Source organism: Fulmarus glacialis, unplaced genomic scaffold, assembly GCF_000690835.1.
Source record: "Fulmarus glacialis isolate BGI_N327 unplaced genomic scaffold, ASM69083v1 scaffold3839, whole genome shotgun sequence".
NCBI classification, from domain to species: domain Eukaryota; kingdom Metazoa; phylum Chordata; class Aves; order Procellariiformes; family Procellariidae; genus Fulmarus; species Fulmarus glacialis.
Genome location: NW_009235045.1, coordinates 2,418 through 21,821, shown reverse-complemented (window position 1 = coordinate 21,821; position 19,404 = coordinate 2,418). Strand labels below are relative to the sequence as shown.

General features: G+C 40.9%; 1 protein-coding gene across 1 annotated transcript; it reads right to left on the bottom strand.

The window, feature by feature from the left end:
- Positions 1-5,642: 5,642 nt before the first annotated feature.
- Positions 5,643-19,003, bottom strand: SERBP1 (SERPINE1 mRNA binding protein 1; the record flags this gene model as incomplete). The annotated part of the gene is made up of 9 exons (XM_009585838.1): positions 5,643-6,067; positions 7,314-7,352; positions 8,386-8,559; positions 11,114-11,161; positions 14,306-14,483; positions 16,875-16,949; positions 17,549-17,620; positions 17,772-17,909; positions 18,841-19,003. Coding segments are annotated over 9 exons (944 nt in total), but the record flags the coding sequence as incomplete, so codon positions are not given.
- Between the last annotated feature and the right edge of the window lie 401 nt (positions 19,004-19,404).

Genomic DNA, 19,404 nt, shown 5'->3' with positions numbered 1-19,404 from the left:
CAAGACGTGTTCAGTAGCTGGAGCCTGCAATCAAAGCCGGGGGCACGACAGCGTGCAGCACTCCTCCTGTAAGTCGCTTCTCAGGGATAAGGAACCAAGGAAGAGAAAGAGACTGAAGTCTGCGACAGCTGCTGCCCAGGAAACTGCTTTCCCAAAGCAGAGGGAAAGGCGCTGCGGGGAAACGTCACGAGAGGAGAGGAGCAGGAGGAGCAGCACTCCAGGTAACAGCTCTGGCGTGCTGCAGTCCGGCCATCTCACGGTCTGCACCCGAGGGCTCCTCTGCAGCACAGAGACCACTTCTGAGACGCACGTTCTTGCTACAGCGCTCGCACGGCCCCCCTGCGCTGGGCGCGCACGACAGCCATTCCACCATGCCAGCACAGGGAGCGCGTCCCCGCACCCACCCCTCAGCTCACCTGCGGCAGGACGCTGCCCACGACCTCTCTCGGACATGCCAAAGGATCCTTTTCGTATCACGGCTGCGGCAAAGCTTATTCTTCCAGCCAGGTAACTCAGCAGTCACTGGAGGACGAGAATACTTACCCTTACTGCCCAACTTGGCATGAGCTCACCACATGCACTGAAGAAAAACGATTCCCAGATGTGCCAGTAAACGCACATGACACAGCCTCTCGCTCGAGGGCTGTACTCGTACTCGTTAAGACACAGCACGCAGTCTGCCTCGCCACGGTACCAACACAAGCGATGTACGCTCCTCCCTTCCACCCACAATTTCAATAGGGGTGTCAAAGCTGGCAGGATTTTTTGATCCCAATAAAACCACGTGCAAGGAGGCTTTGAGGCAGCTCTGCAATGCAGCCCTACTCACACAGTTACCAGAAATTTAGTTTTGAGTTGTATTTTGGGATAGTATTTCAACCCTGGGACTTGTTCACATCCTCACTGCCGCCTCCAAACCGGCCCAGGACCTCCATGCTCAAGGTCACAGCTCAGACATGGACGTGCTCAGACAGGACAGCGGGGGAAGATGCACTTCCACATGAAAACAGCTTTTAACACCAGTCCACAAGCCATCTGCAGCCACCCCTTTTAGCATCTTCATCCAAGTCTGACAAAGGTAAACGGTGGTCCACTGTTAAAAGGAACTGCTGCACGAAAAAGCACATACTAGCAATGGCCATCCTGTCCCGACATGCTTCCCTCCTGCTCCGCATCGCCGCCCTGCAAGTGCCACGCAATCTCACCGAGCCAGACAGACCTTCAGGCGCTTTCTTAGGAGAAAGGATAGAAGCACGTCTTTTCCTTGTCCTCCACACAAGACAATGAAAATCCTGCAGTCTGTCAAGTACAAATCCCAAATACAACTGGGCATCCTGGGCACGTGCTAATTCAAATTGCTAAACTGAAAGATTGCAGTAAAGCTAATCCCGTATCTGATTTACCTTCACTGCCCAGTGAAGAATGTGCAAGTAAAATAAAGCTCCCTCACTCTTACTCAGTGTTATGATGACCTTTGCGAAGATCAAACAGCTCAAGCACACTTATCAGTGACTACGGGCAAGCTCACACCCTCGGGCAGTGAACCGACACAAACCGAAGCAGCCTCAGCTCGCACTGAACTGTCCACAACCAAGCACCAGGGCCAGCCCAGCTCACCACCTCTCCTGCAGCGCACCCCAGCAAGCCGATGGGTTTACTGCTCCCTGCCAACACGGAAGACACGTCAACAGCCGTACGACTACCCAGAGTGAGACACTGCACAGGGGACAGCCACGCAGCACACCTCAAGTCCTCACATCTATTTTCTTACTTTGAAGTTGTAATCGTTGCTGAAATATAAAAAAAAAAAAAACCACAACCACCAACCTGTAAGCTCCTACTTGCTTGAATGAAGTGACAGCATGCTCCAACTCATCTGTCAAACACCTGCATTAACCCCTGCAGCCCTCCGAACTTCAGTCCTGGAGAAGTGACCAGCCTACGTGCCCCAGCCACGCTGCCGGCCACAGCCCAGCAAAGCGGGGGCACTGCACTCCACTGCGAGGAACAAACCCAAGGCCACTTAGTGAGAATAGCTTTGTTAGTCTAAGTCCTCTTCTTGCACTGCCTTTTTTCACTGCTGTCAGGTATTCCACCTGTGAAAATAACGTACGTAAGGCAGACAAATAAGCTACCCCCAGACCGGTCTCTGGGAAGGCAGTGAAGCACTGTTCCCCACCTCCGCACAAGGCCACTCGCACTGCCAGCTGCACAGAAAGTGCACAAGATTTTTTTTTTTTTTTTTTTTTGCAAAGTACCAGCTCTGCGATTTCATTTTTGGAGTCTAGCAGCTGGTTCCAAGGTTTGGTCTCCAGCCCGTTGCACAGACATCTTCCATCTTTAAGGCTGGCTTGGCGTCACTCAAAGGCAAACGTTTCACTCGGACTTGGGTCAGACATCCAAGACAACAGAGCTCCATTTTCATGGCAACCACCCTGGCAAGAGGATTCTGGCTGGGCGTCACAGACAAACCACTACCTGAAGTCAGCTGCATACAACCAAATTAGATACCCATTACCAAAGAAAGGTATTTTTAAAAAAAGGCAAAAAACCCACTATTTTGTCAGTCATCTACTTCTGCATATTGACCTTCAACTACAACGCATGGACAACAGAATGCTAGAATGCATTTTCTTCTTGCTCTTCAAGTCTCTAGATCAATTCCCATGTGGGGCTTCCCATAAAATCTTACTCCAACTCCAAGAGACAAATAACATCATTAGTAGGACAACGACCAAACTTTTTCACTCCTACCTGAAAGTCTCCCAGTAAGGGCAAATGAACCGTTTTCCCCACAATCAGGTTGCACACACACACACCCCCCCCCAACAAGAATATTACGTTTAGTTTTTCTAGCGCAGCACCCAGTGCAGCGGGGGACTTGCCAACCACTGCGTTGGGGCACTCGGCGTTCGCTCAAACACACCCCGACCTGGCTGGGAGGCTGTCATCTGGCGAAGGCAGACCAGAACAGGAGTACAAAATGAAGGTAACATGGTCCTTGTAATGATTTTAGAAAAGAAGCAGGTTAGCAAATGCTGGAAGTGTCAGCTTTAGGCATATGTCCTGCGTTTATTAAAACAAGAGGCGTGGCTATGCAAACCAATCTCCATGGGCAAAGAGTCATTACAAGTAAGAGTGGTCTCAACTCCTCGAACTGCAAACACCATATATTCACACCAACTTCTGATGTTTCAGAAGAATTTATGTCCTTTCCCACACGGCTAACACTTGCATTTATTTATCAGTCTCGTTTCCTCCCAGCATTAGTGGCATTCAATCTGTAAGATGAACTTTCATGCTCAAACCTTGCCATCGTTACATTCTAAAGCCAATTTGCACCATGTGCTTCTCTCCGCTTCCCTCCAACTTTTTCTGCTGGCCACCTTTTTCAAATTGTTCAGATTTTAAAAGGTCTAGTCCTCTAGATTTGGCATGACAGCACAAGTAGCAAGCAAGAGGACAGAAATGTTACTAAAGACCAAGCTCATTAATCGTAAATAAGCTACTCGGAGGGAGACATTTTCCCAAGGCAAAGTCCGTTCCTGGCAATGGAAATGCCCAGGCACCATCGCCACAGACAGACTGGACCACTTGGGGCAGAACCTAGATGAGATGCTATTAACCTAAGTGGTTTCATCTCCATGTGTTTTCATGACATTTTTAAAAGAGCATGAAAATAAACCTTTATTTCAGTTAACACCCACCAATATTAAAGATATATGTTCACAGTTTTAGTTCTTGACACAAATGGACTGAAAGAGGCAAATTTACAGCTATCAGAACAGCAGACGGACCAACTGGAAGTACAAGCTGTCTTGAAAATCATACGTGACATGCCATTCGGGAAACTGCTCTGTGCTCTAAAGCAGGAGAAGGGAAAGCTTCTGACCAAGTCCGGCTAGCAGGGACCCAAATGACTGACTGGCTGGTCCAGAAGTCATCTGGAAAAAAAGCTGAATGGCAACTGAAGCAGCAAATATACAGTTTGGATAACGGGAGGAGGGTTTATGTTACAGAGAAAGCTTTTTCGCAAGTGTGTTTCTGCATATCACGGCATTTGTTTAATTGTATTATCCAAGGTGTCCCTAACACTGAAACTGCAACACAATCTACCAAAGCACAAAGGGAGAGGGAAGAGGAACAACTCAGTGCTGGACCTCCAACAGCCCACACACTGAGCACCTGTGTAAGATCTGCTTAGAGTCAGCAGAAATGAACCAAGAGATTTTACCATCCACTGTTTGAAAACTTGCCTCCTTCTCACAGCCTGGAACTTTAAACTATAGGTGAGTGCACTAAAAAGTCTAATCCAATGATATTAACAGTGGTTTACAACAAAAACGTTTGTAGAAAATAGTTCAGATAAAGCAAGCCAGCTAAACACCACAGTTAAGGAGTTTGATATTTCATATTCAAAGGTCTCCAATACTTTTTGCCTGTCCTGTACAGCTTTTAAAAAAATAGGGCGTTACCTTTTGTTTTCTATCTACCTAGTTAAGAAACTACAAATATGTTATAAGCTGTCCAAAGTGTAAAACATTAAATAAAATGAGAAACCTGTTTCTAGTCTCCTAACAAATGCTGCAGATAAAAACCCTAAGAAACCCTCTTTATTAGTCATTCTCTCAACTCCTTTTGTGTACTGAAGTGGTAATCCTGTTCACAGGGATTAAATTAAACCTATGGCAAATTTCTACAGGGGTAGAAAGGGTTTCTTACAATCGCGCTCTGAAAAACATTCATTTGTCAGCTAGCAATCAGATCTCAAACACTGCACAAATCCAGAACAAAATTTTGATGGAGAGGTTAAATGGTGGGGTTTTGTTTTGCATCTCTTTGTTGTATCGCGCACAGATTACAACATCCCTGTCCGAAACGGTAAGGCAAAACTCCCTCCTGCCAGACCCAGCCAAGGCCTGTGGTTTCTTCTTCAGAAGACCTGCTGCTGTCGGAGCAGTGCTGTGAATACATCAGGCAGTGATGTACTCGTGTCAGACTGTGCTGCTAAATTCCAAGTCCCAGCCGGAGTCCAGCCAGACTACCAGAGAAACAGCTACCAGCTTCCCCCACCCCCCAGCTCCAACAACAGGAAAGGTTACTCCAGGCTACAGGGTACCCTCTCAAAGAAAAAACATAGGTAATTTAAAAACTCTTTTTTGCCAACAAAGCATCTTGTTCTGTTGAAGGGAGGAGGAGGGAATAAAGGTAAAAAGGGTGAGTGAAAGGTGTAGTACATTAATTTTAAAAAACTGTTTAGACCAATTATCCACACATCATTGCTGGATCAATACACAGGTATTTAACGATAAACCAATGTGCTTTGAAACTTTTTCAAGTATCTGGTATCAATTTTGTATAAAGATTTTGCGTAAACAAACTACCAAACATCGATGAAAAATGACTGTTTTTCCAAGTCTGAAATTAAGCATTAAAACTAAAATACTCCAGGAGTTGTATTCCATACAGCACTAACAGTCTGCCAAATTAAAATTTCACATATTCCAAAAAGACCATGGGCTGATAAAAATCTGCTAAACAGGAATTAAGGAAACGGAAATAGTGTGCAATAATTAAAACCCAGTTTGTTGTTTGGGGAAAATGTCTAAAATCCTGAATTAAAAAAACACAAATGAAGTGAAAGCTTTTAACTGGTACACACTGTTCACACCTATATTTCAAGTTTGGAAACGCATATTTTCAAGCAGCAATACAAAAAAGTATCCATGAAGAATGCATAATCTCTGAAAAAATTATGAAAACATCCCTGCTACCATTACATTTCTAAATACAAAACTGACTACCATATTGTTGCTTCTGTGTAGCGAGAGAAGTTCATTTTCAAAACAGATAAAATTCAGTCTTTAGGTGTGAATGGTATGAATGACAGTCTCCAATGACAGGCTCCTTTTTTTTTTTTTTTAAATTTCTTAGTTGTTTAGGATCCTTAAGCATGCAAGCCTCGGAGAGGAAGGCCCGACGAGGGCAGGGTTGGCTTATGACATCCAGTTTAGGACAGAGCTGGGAAAGCCTCTGGGTCATCTACATCAGGAGCAGAAGCACTTGACTGAAAGAGAAACATCAGAAAGTTATTACCTTCAGCGGCACGAAGCCCTCCTGCGTTTCTAATTCTTCACACATTACCAAGTCCTTCCATTCGCCAGGCAAACACGGCTCAGCGCACAGCGGAGCCGGGCAGTGCGAGATGTTAGCACCGCTCAACTGCGGGCACGTGCTGGGGCCTGGCCAGCGGGCACGGGGACAAGGTTAAGCCTCCGTCCCTGTGCAGACAGACTGGGCGGCACTTGCACGGGGCAGGGGCAGCTGCAGGCAGGGGGACACCCAGCACCCCAGACAAACAGGGATGGGAATTCTTCGTTTTTAAGAACTACTTTAACGTGAACCCTGTTCAACAGGGAAATACCGGGTTTCAAAGAGGTACACACTACAGCAGAGTAAGCAGTCTAGTTCTGGACAAATTACTACAGGAGCAACTTTTTTCCCCCATGACAAGCAACACTTTTTTTATTCCAAGGACTAGAAAGTTTCCTATACTACTTTTTCAATCAAAGCTATCTGAAGAGGCATTATAGGCAAACAGACCATGTTTGCACATAATTATCACACAAGAATACATCTTTTTTTCCATTCTTAAAGAGATCCCTACACATGGGCTTATGCTATTCTACCAGCACATAGCCACCATCAATTCTTATTGAGGGACGTGACTGAAGTGTTACAGAAAAGACCTGTTTGTAGCACAAATTAAAGTTTCAGACATTTAACTTCTCCCAGTCACGCACTAGATGTTGACGAAAATAATTTTTGTGCCAGCCTAGCCCTAGAAATTCACACACATTAACTAAGAATCTCCTCAGTACTTCCCTAACAGAATTTTTTTAAAAGGCTCTGTACCACACCTAAAAAACAGTGCTACAATGAAATGTAGAAATTAAGTATTTTAGAATACTTCCATGAGGGATGTGGAAGAGAAGAGCAGGAAGAGCCAGGATAGTGGAATTTCCTGTAAATATATTCATTTATCAAGACAAAGAGATGTATTTAAACCATTCCAATAGAAGTTGTATCAACCTCTATAGGCAAGACTAAGACACTGCGGAAGTACCCAGCCCACAGAGTTAAAAAGTAACAGCAGGGTCTTAAGCCTATAGCCTTACTATCTCCAGTTGCTCACTACACAAAAGCAGAAAGCAAGCCAAAAAAAGCCAATCTGCTGCAGGAGGGGAGTTACAGTCCCTGCAACAGGAGGGCCTTGCTCACAGGTAACGTAAGTGCCAGCAGAGATCACCAACCTGGTTGGGTGTGTGGATCACGTCAAACTCCTTAACCAACTGGAAGGAAATAAACAAAGTCAACATAAAATAAGCTGCAGATCTCAAAGTCTTTAACTACTTTATGACAGCATTCTTGAAGAAGCAAAATGCCATGTTAGTAAAACAACTCAGAGCAAACACCACCACCATTTAATACCAATTCCTTAAAGTTTTCTTATATTGATATCAGGAGAGAGTTTTCCAGCTAATAAGCCTAAAACTTAAAGTGATCCAGTGTAAAAGAGAAAACAAAGTCAGTGTCCTACCCAAGAAAAATAAGCAAGTCTGGTCTATGTGAAGAAAGCCACACCACACAGACCGAACTCATTTTCTAGTGAGCAACAATTTGATTAGATGCATTTGAGCCGAATAAATGATCCATATTAAATCAAATCTTTACTGTAGCTATACTACGGTACTTCAACTTTACATGTTCTCTCCCCAACCCCATTCAGTACTTAGTCCTGAGTATTTCCTTAGGGCTTTAGGACTAGGAGGAAAAAAATTATTGCAGATTAGGAACAAAAAAAACCACAGTAAGAGTCCTATTTCCACATGAAAACTCTGAACTCCTCAAATTCAAGATATAACACGCAGCCAAAAAACCAGTCTTTCGCCCCCAACAGGTCACAATGCAGATACACTGTCCTGACTGTGTCTGAAAATAACTGCTCTAACACTTGCGGTTCTCCTCTGGCACAAACAGAAGCATCTCATAGTACATTCAGACCTGTCCACACCGAAGAGTCATTTTTTGGGGTTTAGATACTACCTTCAAAGACGGACACCTTTTTTTTTAATCCAACCTACTGCCCACCCTCTCTTTTTTGTGTTTAATAAGAACACTGCTAAAACATTCATCCTTTTGTCCTAACAGTAGCCTCGTTTAAAGTAAACCTGTAAGAATAGACACTTTACTTGTTTAAAAGGCAGTGTTTGTTGTCAGAGCAACTCCCTCAGAAATAAGGAAGACACCTGAAACTATCTGTATGAAAATCCTAGTAACAACTGAAACTAAACTCCTTTGTAGATGAAAGCTGTAGCTACTTACCTTGTCAGTTCTGCCTCCACGGCTGGCCCTGCCACCACGCCCTCGGCCACCCCGTCCCCCTCTGCCACCACGTCCGGGGCGGCCGAGGTCTCCAAAGTTGATCTCCAGCTGGGATGTAATATCATTTGCTGGCTTGCGGAAGTGATGATCCATTACGGAGTCCTCAGCATGAGCCTGAAATGAGTGTTTCTCCATGAGTAAGAAAAATCACCACAGAAACTTTTTCATCTGTAGTTGCACTTTTACCACCACAGCATGCGTGTTCACCTCCAAATGCACTCCCAAATTGATGACTGATTACCTTGATTGATTCAAGTTAAGAGAGAGTGCAGGAATTGTTAGGAATCAAGTTATACCACTTGTGCAGACAACAAAACCACATATAGGTAATCAAATAAGCACTTGAGCAAACGAAGATATTTTGCATTTCCAATATAATTCAGGGAAGCTCTGGAGTTCCTTCAGAGGAACACATTTAGGCTTATCTGAGATCAAACTGACTATCACCAAGCCAGTGCAGCATTCCAGTATTTCTCCTCTTCTCACTTTGTACCCTGAGAAGTCTTCAGGTTCTATCAATTCATTTCATTCTTTTTAAATACTTACTTGGTAACCCATCTTTATTTTGGTCAATGAGTACTTTACACTTTCTCATTTGCTTAGCCCTGTATAAATATTTAAAACAAGGGAGATGGTAAGAATCCCTTATTGGTTTGTATTAGCCATAACAAACAGCAATGGAGACATAAATAGTTCAAACACTTGGTAACTGAAGTAGCCAAAACATTAATGCTGAAACAGAGAACCAGCCTCACCAATACACTGAAAAATATGACTCTCACCACCTTTGCCATGGTACAACAATCTCTTACAGCTGGTTGGTGCCCAGTGAGAAACCCGAGCCTCGAGGAGCAAGGTGCGGGCTGAAGAGTTACATCTAACACCATAAATGCTACTATTCAGCACATTTGACTATTTCAAATTATTACACATTCAACACAAAAAGAACCAAGTGTTTTTAAATTAATTATTTTTCCTATTTTGCACAAATAATTTTTCCAGGTAGTAAGTCAGTTTTTGGCACCTACGATGATACACGAAATGTCAAACTGACCACACTGGATCAGACCAAGGGTTCATGTAGTCCACCCTAGCACTCTGCCTCTTACAAGGCGCAACCATCATGTTTTGGAAATGTGACAACATACCACTCTTTCTTTTCCTATAACCACCTAATTTCTGGCACAGCAATTTTCAGTTTGCTTTTTTTCCCCCCCTACAGAAGTGCCATGTGCAAGCTTAAGCCTCCTGACTCTAACTTACTTTTTGTGTAGTGTAATTACACAATATGCTGACTTTCAAAGGCAACATACTGTGCAATTAAGCATTGTACCCTTTAATTACCATTTGTGGATCCTTCATAAGGCAGCCAATGGACACACAGGTCTGCAGTCAAAAGGCTGAAAGCTGCTTTCAGGGATTCCTTGAGTCAGTCACAAGCACCACGATGTAGAGAGCCATAAAGAGCATTCTTCCCTGCCAATCTAATTACCCCTTTCTGCGCCCAGTTGTACATTTGGCCTCCACAACATCCTGCAGTGGAGGGCACTGCAATTTAATTAGGCACAACGAGAAATACCTTTCCATGCTGCTTTATTTCAAATATATTTCACTGAGATTCATTCCATGTAACAACTGGTCCCCACCCCACTGCTGATTTTATAGATTTGAACTGTAGACCCTTCCCTCAGAGATCTCTTTTTTCAAACTTAGGAAGTTAGCCTAGGCAGTTATTTTTCAGAGAAAAGTCATTCCACATCTCAGCCGGACACTCAAATGTAAGTACACCAACAATTTTTAAAACAGTACACAATACCTTTTGCTATGGTTTTGACTCCTTTCTTACTACTTATCTACAGTTTTGACTGCTGCAGGGTACTGAGATGATATTTTCAACTTATTGGTAGTTGTAGAACATTCTCATTTCTAAGAGGTAGTATCGGCGGCTTTGTACAATAATTCTGTGCATTTCCTCCCCTACACTGCTATTGCTTAAAAAAGAAACACTACAGTCTACCAAAACCATTGTATTTTCACAAGTTAACTTTGGTTTAACCCCTAAACCCAACAAATAGCGAATTCTATACATAACCTGATTATTTCTTTATCCAAAATAACTAAATTAAAGCTAATTTAAAACACCAATAAAAGACTTGGCATGTTCTCCTCACACTCTTCTGTCACTTAGGTGACAAATCAAAGACATACCGTACAAATTGCTTATTCTGAATCATCTTCGGAAGCATTTAATTTGTATGTATTGGCAACTCTCAGTAGTGATCTGATCTAATAACTGGTAGCTTCTCAAAGGCATTGCTGCACCTATGGGTCTTGGGGAAGGCTGTCAAAAATTAAGAACAAGCTACTAATGGAAAGGGGGCCAAAGCAGACAGTGAGATATGGAAAAACAACAGCAACAACAAAAAAAAAGACTCATGATAGAAGCATTTATGATAAGGTTTGAATTCAGCTCAATTAGAAGCAAGGGTACTAACTATGAAGGGTCCTACATGGTGCACAGTTAAGACAACAGGCATGGACAGAAGAGCTTCATATTGTATCTACTTGTATTCTCTATTTTTGTGACTTCTTAATATCCAGGCCTTCACTTCAGAAGGGGCTCATATCAAAACACAGGTATTACCAGTTAGATATAAAGGATCAGTACCTCATTTGACTCCAGCAGACTCCCCTGCATTTCTGTCATCGCCTTTGTCTGATGAAAGTTGCGTGTCCACGCCAAAGTGACAAAAGGAACAAAGGGAGAAAACAAAAGGAAGAAATGAGACTCAACTACATACAGAAACAACAGGTAATAAGGTCACATGAACTTGCCGGATACAGATGTCACTGAGCACATGAAGCAGCAAAAGGATGAGGTCAACAGCTGTGCAAGCATCCAGAAAGACTAGAGGATGGACTACACCACAGGCGTGGAGACAAGAGAAATCTCAGATCGATACCAAAAAAGTTTAACACAAGCTGCTGGAAACTCTAGTAGAGACCACACATGCAGGCTGATCTCTAGCACCTCAATACATCAGGCTCACCGCGTACAGAACTAGAGAGATAAGAGGGTGGGATGTTTAAAATTATTGCTAATGAGAAAAGGTTTCTGCGCAGCCTTGATTCAAGTCATTCCTCCAAATTTTGAGAAGATGAACTATTATTTTCTGAAACATATTTCTCAGTCTCCCATTGTAACTTCCTCTAAGGAAGCAATCAGATTAGCAAGAAAGTTAGAAGGCACAGGAAAGAGGCATAGCACAGCAGATACAGAGTAGGAACTGATCTACTAGTGTATCAATCTTTCCAGGAGAGTTGCATCCAACTTTCTGAACACATTTTAAGATCTCTCCACAATGTAACTCCTTCCCATTTTTCGTTCAGCTGCACCAGCAGAACTTAAGACTCAAGCCATTAAACCAGCCTGCGGAGAAGGAAAAAAAGAGGATCTCTCTTTTATGGCATAATCCAACCTCCTGGAAAGAATCTCATTAGACTAGGGCTGCCAATACACTAGCAGGAATCCGAGACAGTATTAAGAATTCATTTTATACAAAGTATCACTTTCTAGTAATTGCATAGCAAACGTGAAAAAGAGGAAAGACCTCAGAGAGGGTCAAGCGTTTCACCACTCAGTGAAGAGCGCAAGGAGGAGGAGGAGGACAGCTCTTCCACAAGACTAAGGCACATGAACAGTACTAGAGCCTTTTCCCACAGACTCCTAGGACATTCTCCCAGTACTTCTCAAGCTACAGGAACGAGGGTGGTCATCACAACGCTTCAATCCAAATTTCTGAGAAAATCTACTGGGGCGCATTGTGATTTTTCAGCCGTAAGAGTACAGAAGATTTGGGCCCGAAACCCACAATTTACCTACAAACCAAGTCACTTCCACACATCAACTCCCTTCTTATCAATAAGAATCACAGAAACCTTACATCAACCTTAATTTCATGAGTCATAAGTATGTCCAAGAGGACAAACAGAAAAAGAACAGCAGGTGATTGGTAGGTTTGGTTCATAACTTCTAAATATTCCACCTTCTAAACCTGCTCACAAAGGAGCCACAGCGAAGGCTTTCCTAATGCCTGTACTATAGAGCTATTCTGCTATAATACTTTGCAAAAAAAACCCATGCTGCTTCCCATGGGATCAGTGAACAATGTATAAGTTAAATGGGGCGAGACATCTGCTGGACATACAATAAAAGCAGGCTAAAAGCATCTCCATTTAAAGGCAGTTTTGTTAATATCTCACTTCTGTGCTTACACAGCAAGGAGCTGCTAACTTCTTACGTGGTAGTGTTAAAAATATCTGACTCATTTCTTTGAAGAGAAGTTAACGAGATACACCTCTCAAATAGAACAATCTACTAATTATGTCAGTTCTTCCATGAAAGTAATTTGATTAGTTATTCTCATTGGTTTTGTTTGGGGTTTTTTGAGTTAACTACCGATTCATCCTTTTGAATGGAAAATACAGTATGGATCTTTCTAGCTTCTGAAATACTCAAGAGTACCACCATCTTATTATACTACCGCACAGGCAGATATGTTAAAAAAAGACTGTCTTCAGCTGACTAAATGTCAAATGTCAATAAATTGGGGATGAGAGAACTTGAAGGACTACAGGTTTAGTAAATCTTGGTAAAGCACATAAATATTTCTGTTTAAATATACTCTTTTAATATACAGCAACATTAAGTCTAACTCAATGTCCCTTTTCTACACAAGCCAGAGAAAGCAGTATTTAACGAACACTTCAAACACTGAACAGCTTAAGGTAAACAAAAAGATATGCAATCATTTAAAGAACTACCCTATACAGCAAGAAAAAAAGACAGCATGATTGTCAAAGTCAAACTGAGTTCAATGATATTAGAAATGGAGTTTTCATTGGAAAGTACTGAATAGTGCCTCCCCATCTGTATTACGCCCCCAGCTTACAAGAAAAAACTGACAAGGTGTGAAAAAGCAGAAATACATATTAGAAGACCAGACAGCATACTATTTAGTTACTTCGAAAGGAGCCAGAACCATCTGGTATACAAAGTTGCAGGCCACCAATTAACAGTGGGCCACTTCAGATATTACACAGTGTTAAAAACAAAGATTAAAAACAAAGATTAATGCAGGCCTGCATTAGAAAACAGAACTCTCAGCACTTCTCTCCCTGCTGAAGTGAAAGAGTATGTCTCTCCTTGCCACTCTCACTATCTTGGAACAGAATAATTAAAATTTTGCAATGACTGAAATGAGTATGCTTGAGAAACTACAATTTTAACATAATTCTACAGCAACTATGCTGAATCACTGGAGCATACAAATGTATTTCACCTGGTTTCTCAAAAGCTTCAAGGGCACTTGTCTGTATAATATTACAAAATGAGACGATACCTATCTTACAAACTTAAGATACACAGTTAAGGTGTCTGAGGCATGACCAGTATTTCTTCAATCTTACATCGCGGTTAGCAACCACCCTAAAGCTGTGTACTGCATAAAAAGCAAAGAAATAAATTTGATATTGACAAACTTTTTCTAAAACGCTCACCAAGAGACAGTCCTTACAAAGTTACCTGCCCAGATGCAGCAGTATTCCAGTCTTATCTCTAGATTATATCACAGTATACACCAACCTAAGGTACAGATCAACTGCTAAAACTAACCACAGAGAATGGCTACTTAGGCTACTGCATAACTTCAGTTTTATTAACAGAAATGTTGTTCCTACTTTATAAAATTTTAGCTACAGGTCAGCGTCCCAAAGAATGGAGCTTCCACTCCAAGAACTGCGTATCAGTACAAAAACCTATACAATCTGGATACAGGCAAATATTGAAAAATCACTTTACCTCCTCGCTCTTTGACTTGTGAAGAACAAATCCTTTTTTCCATTGCCCATCAGCACCCTCATTTGGTTTACGGATGTTGAACTCAACTTTTGCACGATCCTTACTTTGAATAGCTTTCCACTCGTCCAGGGTCATTTCCTTAGGACCTTCTTCCTTAACTTCTTCAACCTCATTCTCTCTGTAGTAGATTCATGGATATTATGATCATGACTTAGAACTCACATTCTAGATACAATTCAACATCAGTAGTTAATCAGCACCAGATTATAAAAAAAAAGTTTGACAAGTATTTAGCAGTTAAGAGGTGTATATAAAAAAACGTCACTTCCACCACTCTGAAAGCACACACGAAAACTCACATCCTTTAGCCAGAGTGCCAAAAAAAAGAAACAAAACCCACCTTGCAGCCAGACACCTTTAAGCAACTAAATGGTGAGCACAGCACAGCAAAACGTTAAAATTAACACTGACCCGTGCCATCTATTCTCCACATTAACGACAATTTTCTTTACAAAGATGAAAGCCCAACTTCTGCAATGGACCTGTTTGGAGCTTCCCCCTGCCCCTCCTTTTTGATACCTCTCTCCCAAAGGTTCAAGTTAAGGCAGTGAGAGAGAGCTTATTCTTATCACAATTTTCAAGCTTCTTAGTTTTTTAAAAACCAGAATTTAATGAGCTTTGGATAGTCTGCTTCCTTTATTAAACCAAAGACAATTACTAATTTCCCAGCTAACTGAAACAATTTTTACTTTCAGCTAACTTGAAAAAACAACAAGCATGCATGCAACTTAGTTACTTGTGCGATACATCACCTCATTGTAAATCTCTGGTGCCTCTACCTTCTGCCAAAGAGCTATTTTTAAGTAAAACACACAACCACTACGCTCAATAACAGATCATGTTCCAATTGCACAGGCAGTCAATCTTCTAGTCATTCTTCAGTGTGTTTATGCAACTGAATTTCTGATTTACAGAAAACCAGTTCCATGTATGTGCAGCAAAAAGATGACGAAAGCCTCAACTTAAGAGAAAAGATCTTCATTTTGTAACCATTAATTTTGATGTAATAATGCAGAGGTTTTACGTCAAAATTACTGTATTTCAATGTTTTCTCATTCTGTAGGACAGAATGATTTTTGACATGGTATATATTCAGAAGCATTTTTTTTTTGTTCAAGGCAAAGGTATTACGCCTTGGCATTCTGCACACTTCACTGCCGTAAAACATCCTACAGTTCTGCTGAAACATTTAGGTTAGAGGTCCATACCAAACTAGCCAATGTGAAAACTAACCCGTATAAAGACGCTTTTCTATAAAGATAACTAATGGATTACAACATATGTGTTATGCTTGAAACTGAGAAGAGTACACATTTTCTGCAGATTTGAGGACGAAAAAACATACAAATAGCCTGCAGAATTTTGCAGGTAACTGATCTGCACATGGATGGGTCAGTATCTCGTCAAGCACCAGGACACTCCTACTAATAAAGGTCCAGGAAATACTGCAGACACAAGAAATTTAATATATCCAGATTTCCAATACATGTAATTTTTTTTAAGGACTAGCTAGCTTGCATTTTCTGACCAATGCTCAAGCTGTAATTCCTTAAAAATTCTCATACTACTTCTGTATACAAGATGACCTTAACCTTAGACCACCACAATCTTGGAGAAGTAATAGCATTTAGTCTTTTTTTAGTTAAACTAAATCCATTTCTTACTCTCTACGCAGTAATTGTACCCTCTTTACCACTAACCAAAGTTATTGACGAGGAAATCAAGCTATAGCAAACTCCACATTAGAAATCTTGGGCAAACAAGTATTTCAAAATTCTATCTTACCTGTTTGCCATTTTCTTTTGAATTCACCATAAAGCACATTCCTCATTAAAATAAAACATTTTATTTATGGTACTACGCTACCATAAAACTTTGTATCACGTTTTTACATCAACTGTATATATCACTACTGCCCATTCTGCTTCTCTAGTTACTCTAGTTAATTCATCCAGTCACTGGTTTCTTCTGTAACAGTGTCCAAGTGAAATGAGAAGCAATCAAGTTTACTTCTTTGAAAACTGCCTGCATACACAGAAGCCAGAGAATGAAAGAGATACAACCTTTCTTCTACAGGCTAGTCACACGGTGTCAACAGTTGTTTTGAAAAACTAAGTTTAAAAAAAGTTGCCTTCCACTGGCAGAAGAACATTTTGTCCCTTTTGCTCGGTGGTTCTACCTAGTTACAAGCATAGATGCTTTTGGATTTGGTACTTCAAGAGTTGCGAGCCCGAGACCCTAAGCATATTAGAACTGATTATTAATAACTAAATCTGAAAGTGACCTAAGAGCCTGCGTGACACTAACGCACAGTTTCAAGATAACAATTTTTAGACATGCAGTTTTTAAAGAGACAGTCCTTCAGCAGCACTGTGCATAATTTAGTATCTACTGAAGAAAATATAATCTGAGTTTGGCAAAACAGAAGTAGGAATAAATATCAGAGGTTAAAGGCAAAGTAATACTACCCTTGAAGCAATCAAAGAACATTAAGAGGGGTGGTACTCACTTATTTTCAGAATCAGCAGGCGGATGTTCCTCTCCCTCTGGCGTTTCCTCAGTTACAGCTGACTGATCCAATTCACTGCAATTACACAATGTTCGGAGTTTTGTTTTTTAAAAGTTCATCCCTATTTAAAGCTACATAAGATTAACGACTAAGTTCTATAGTGGATTTACACAACCCACTCTTCTTTCAAAACAACGATTTCATTAAGAATTGGTGCTCTCTGTGCCTTTTAAATTCTATGCTTTCCACCTTCCTAATGGTTTTCCCTAACACTTACTAGTACCCATTCTGAAAGCCTCCCGCTGTACCTTGAGACACAAAATGGATTTGGGTATTAAAAATAGTTTTCAATGTAAAAAAGCATGCTTAACCTGAACAAAAATGGTAAAATTAAATTGTTCGGTTTTTACTAAAAGGATTGTTCAAAAACCAGCACAAGACCCCCCATTCCAAACTTCCCCAAAATTCTGGTTTTAACAGTGAAGCCATCTCCCATGCTACAAAAAAAATCACTAATTTTCTAAATTCTGCAAATTCTAAATTTAATAGTGTAGCAAAAATTATCAAAATCAAAGGCAAAAAAGGCAGCTAAATCTTTACGTTTTGCAAGCTGCAAGGATTAGGATTTATTAACATTCTGCTAATAGTTTTCTGAGCAATTACAGATTACTAACGTTAGCTCGTCTTTGACGGTTCCCCAGTTGTGTGATCCACTGCCACCACGCTTGTCCTCATGCTTTAGGCCGCTGAAATGTGAATGTGAAACAGAACTAACAAAACTGAGTTAACATTATAGTGTCCAGATACAGAAATTCAAAGGCAAATTTTAAAATGTGTTTTAATTGTAAAGAATAGTAAAAAAAGAAAAAAAAACAATAGAAAAAGTTAAAGACTTACGATCTATCGCTGCCACTATGTCTGTCAAATTCACGTTTGCCACGAGAGTCAAACCCATCTCCTCTGCCCATTCCACGTCCACGCCCGCGTCCTCTTCCAAGTCCACCACGTCCACGCATAGGTCGGTCAAGAATGGGTCTAGCATGGAACAGTCAAACTTGAGTATTTTACCTCCAAAAATTTACAGCATGGTTTTTCAGGTTTTCTTTTTCTCTTCTGAGAATTTTATTTACTTACTTTACCTTTGATAATTATTGTTCGTAACTGTGTTGAGGCTCTAATTTCAATGCCAAATTATTACACTGAAAAAACCCAAATATATAATGCCTGCGTCTTAGCATCTGGAAGCAAATGCTCAGAAGGATTACTGTTCATTTGCATCTTCTGGCACTAAATTCCAAAATTTAGCATTTGTATTGTGTCACATCACTAGCTGATACCACAATTTCAATTTAACTTACATTCATCCAACTTACTTTTAAAAGGATTTGGCTACTAAAATTTCAATATTTGAACATTACTTTCAGAACACTTGAATTCTGGATGCACATGAGGCACTTTAAAACTTGCCTAGACATAACATGGCTTCACCAATTCCAGATCTGAAGTCACAGCCACCAAGGTATAAACACCTACATGGACTAAGTTTTATTGGCTTGAAGTCAGTGTATGGATTTAAGCAACAGCTGTAACAGCAAACAAATCTCATCCTACATGCAACAGCTATACTTGAGTTCCTTTCCTGACCCATCTGCTATAGATTTAGAGAGATATGGCAGATATCTTACTGATTTAAATCGTATTTTCAGTTAAACCAATGGAACTGTTCATGTTAGATCACGCCCGGTCTATAACTTGATCCAAGTTTGTAAACAAAATCATGGAAAAGGAAAGAAAAGTGTTATATTCTGCATGACATATACTCTTCTTGTGACTGACAAAAATTTAATTCAATCAATTTAATTCTGATTCAGTCAGCTTTTTTTTTTTTTTAAGCTTAGTAGCAGAAGGCAGGACAGCCCCTTCCTATCAAAACTAGGAAAGTTGTGAGGCAAGACAAAATTCTTACTTATCAACAGAAAATTCTCCTCCTTCGCCCTTCTCATCAGCAGGTTTGTCAAAGCGGCGCTCACGAGGAGGTCGTCTCTCTGGTCTCCTGTCAATAGGCTTGCCTTCACCCTGCTGTTGCTGCTGCTGCTGCTGATCAGGCCTCCTGCCAATACGTCTTATCCCTGAAACATTAGGCGAAACACATCAACGGAATGTGGAGCTGCTCTGGGAGAGATACTGACTCTAACACCGTAAAACAGTATTAAAAGTAAGCTGAAATTGAAGTTTTTCTTCTAGCCTTGTGACTAGATAATCTGAGAAACTATACCTTTATAAAAAAGTCACTGTAGATCATTTGACTCTTCTTATTCCCATTTTTACGCGGCATTTCAATCAAACCGTATTTTGTACAAGTGTACACTCTTACAATATTGTAGGAAACAAAACCTGTCAGAGCACACAATACATTAGTAATCCGTGTTAAAATGACAGGGTCAACTTTCAAAGAAGGATCAAGGTAAGCAAGATATTTTTTTTTTCCTCTGAAAGGTGCTTTTCAGGTAAAACAAGTGGTTTTTATTTT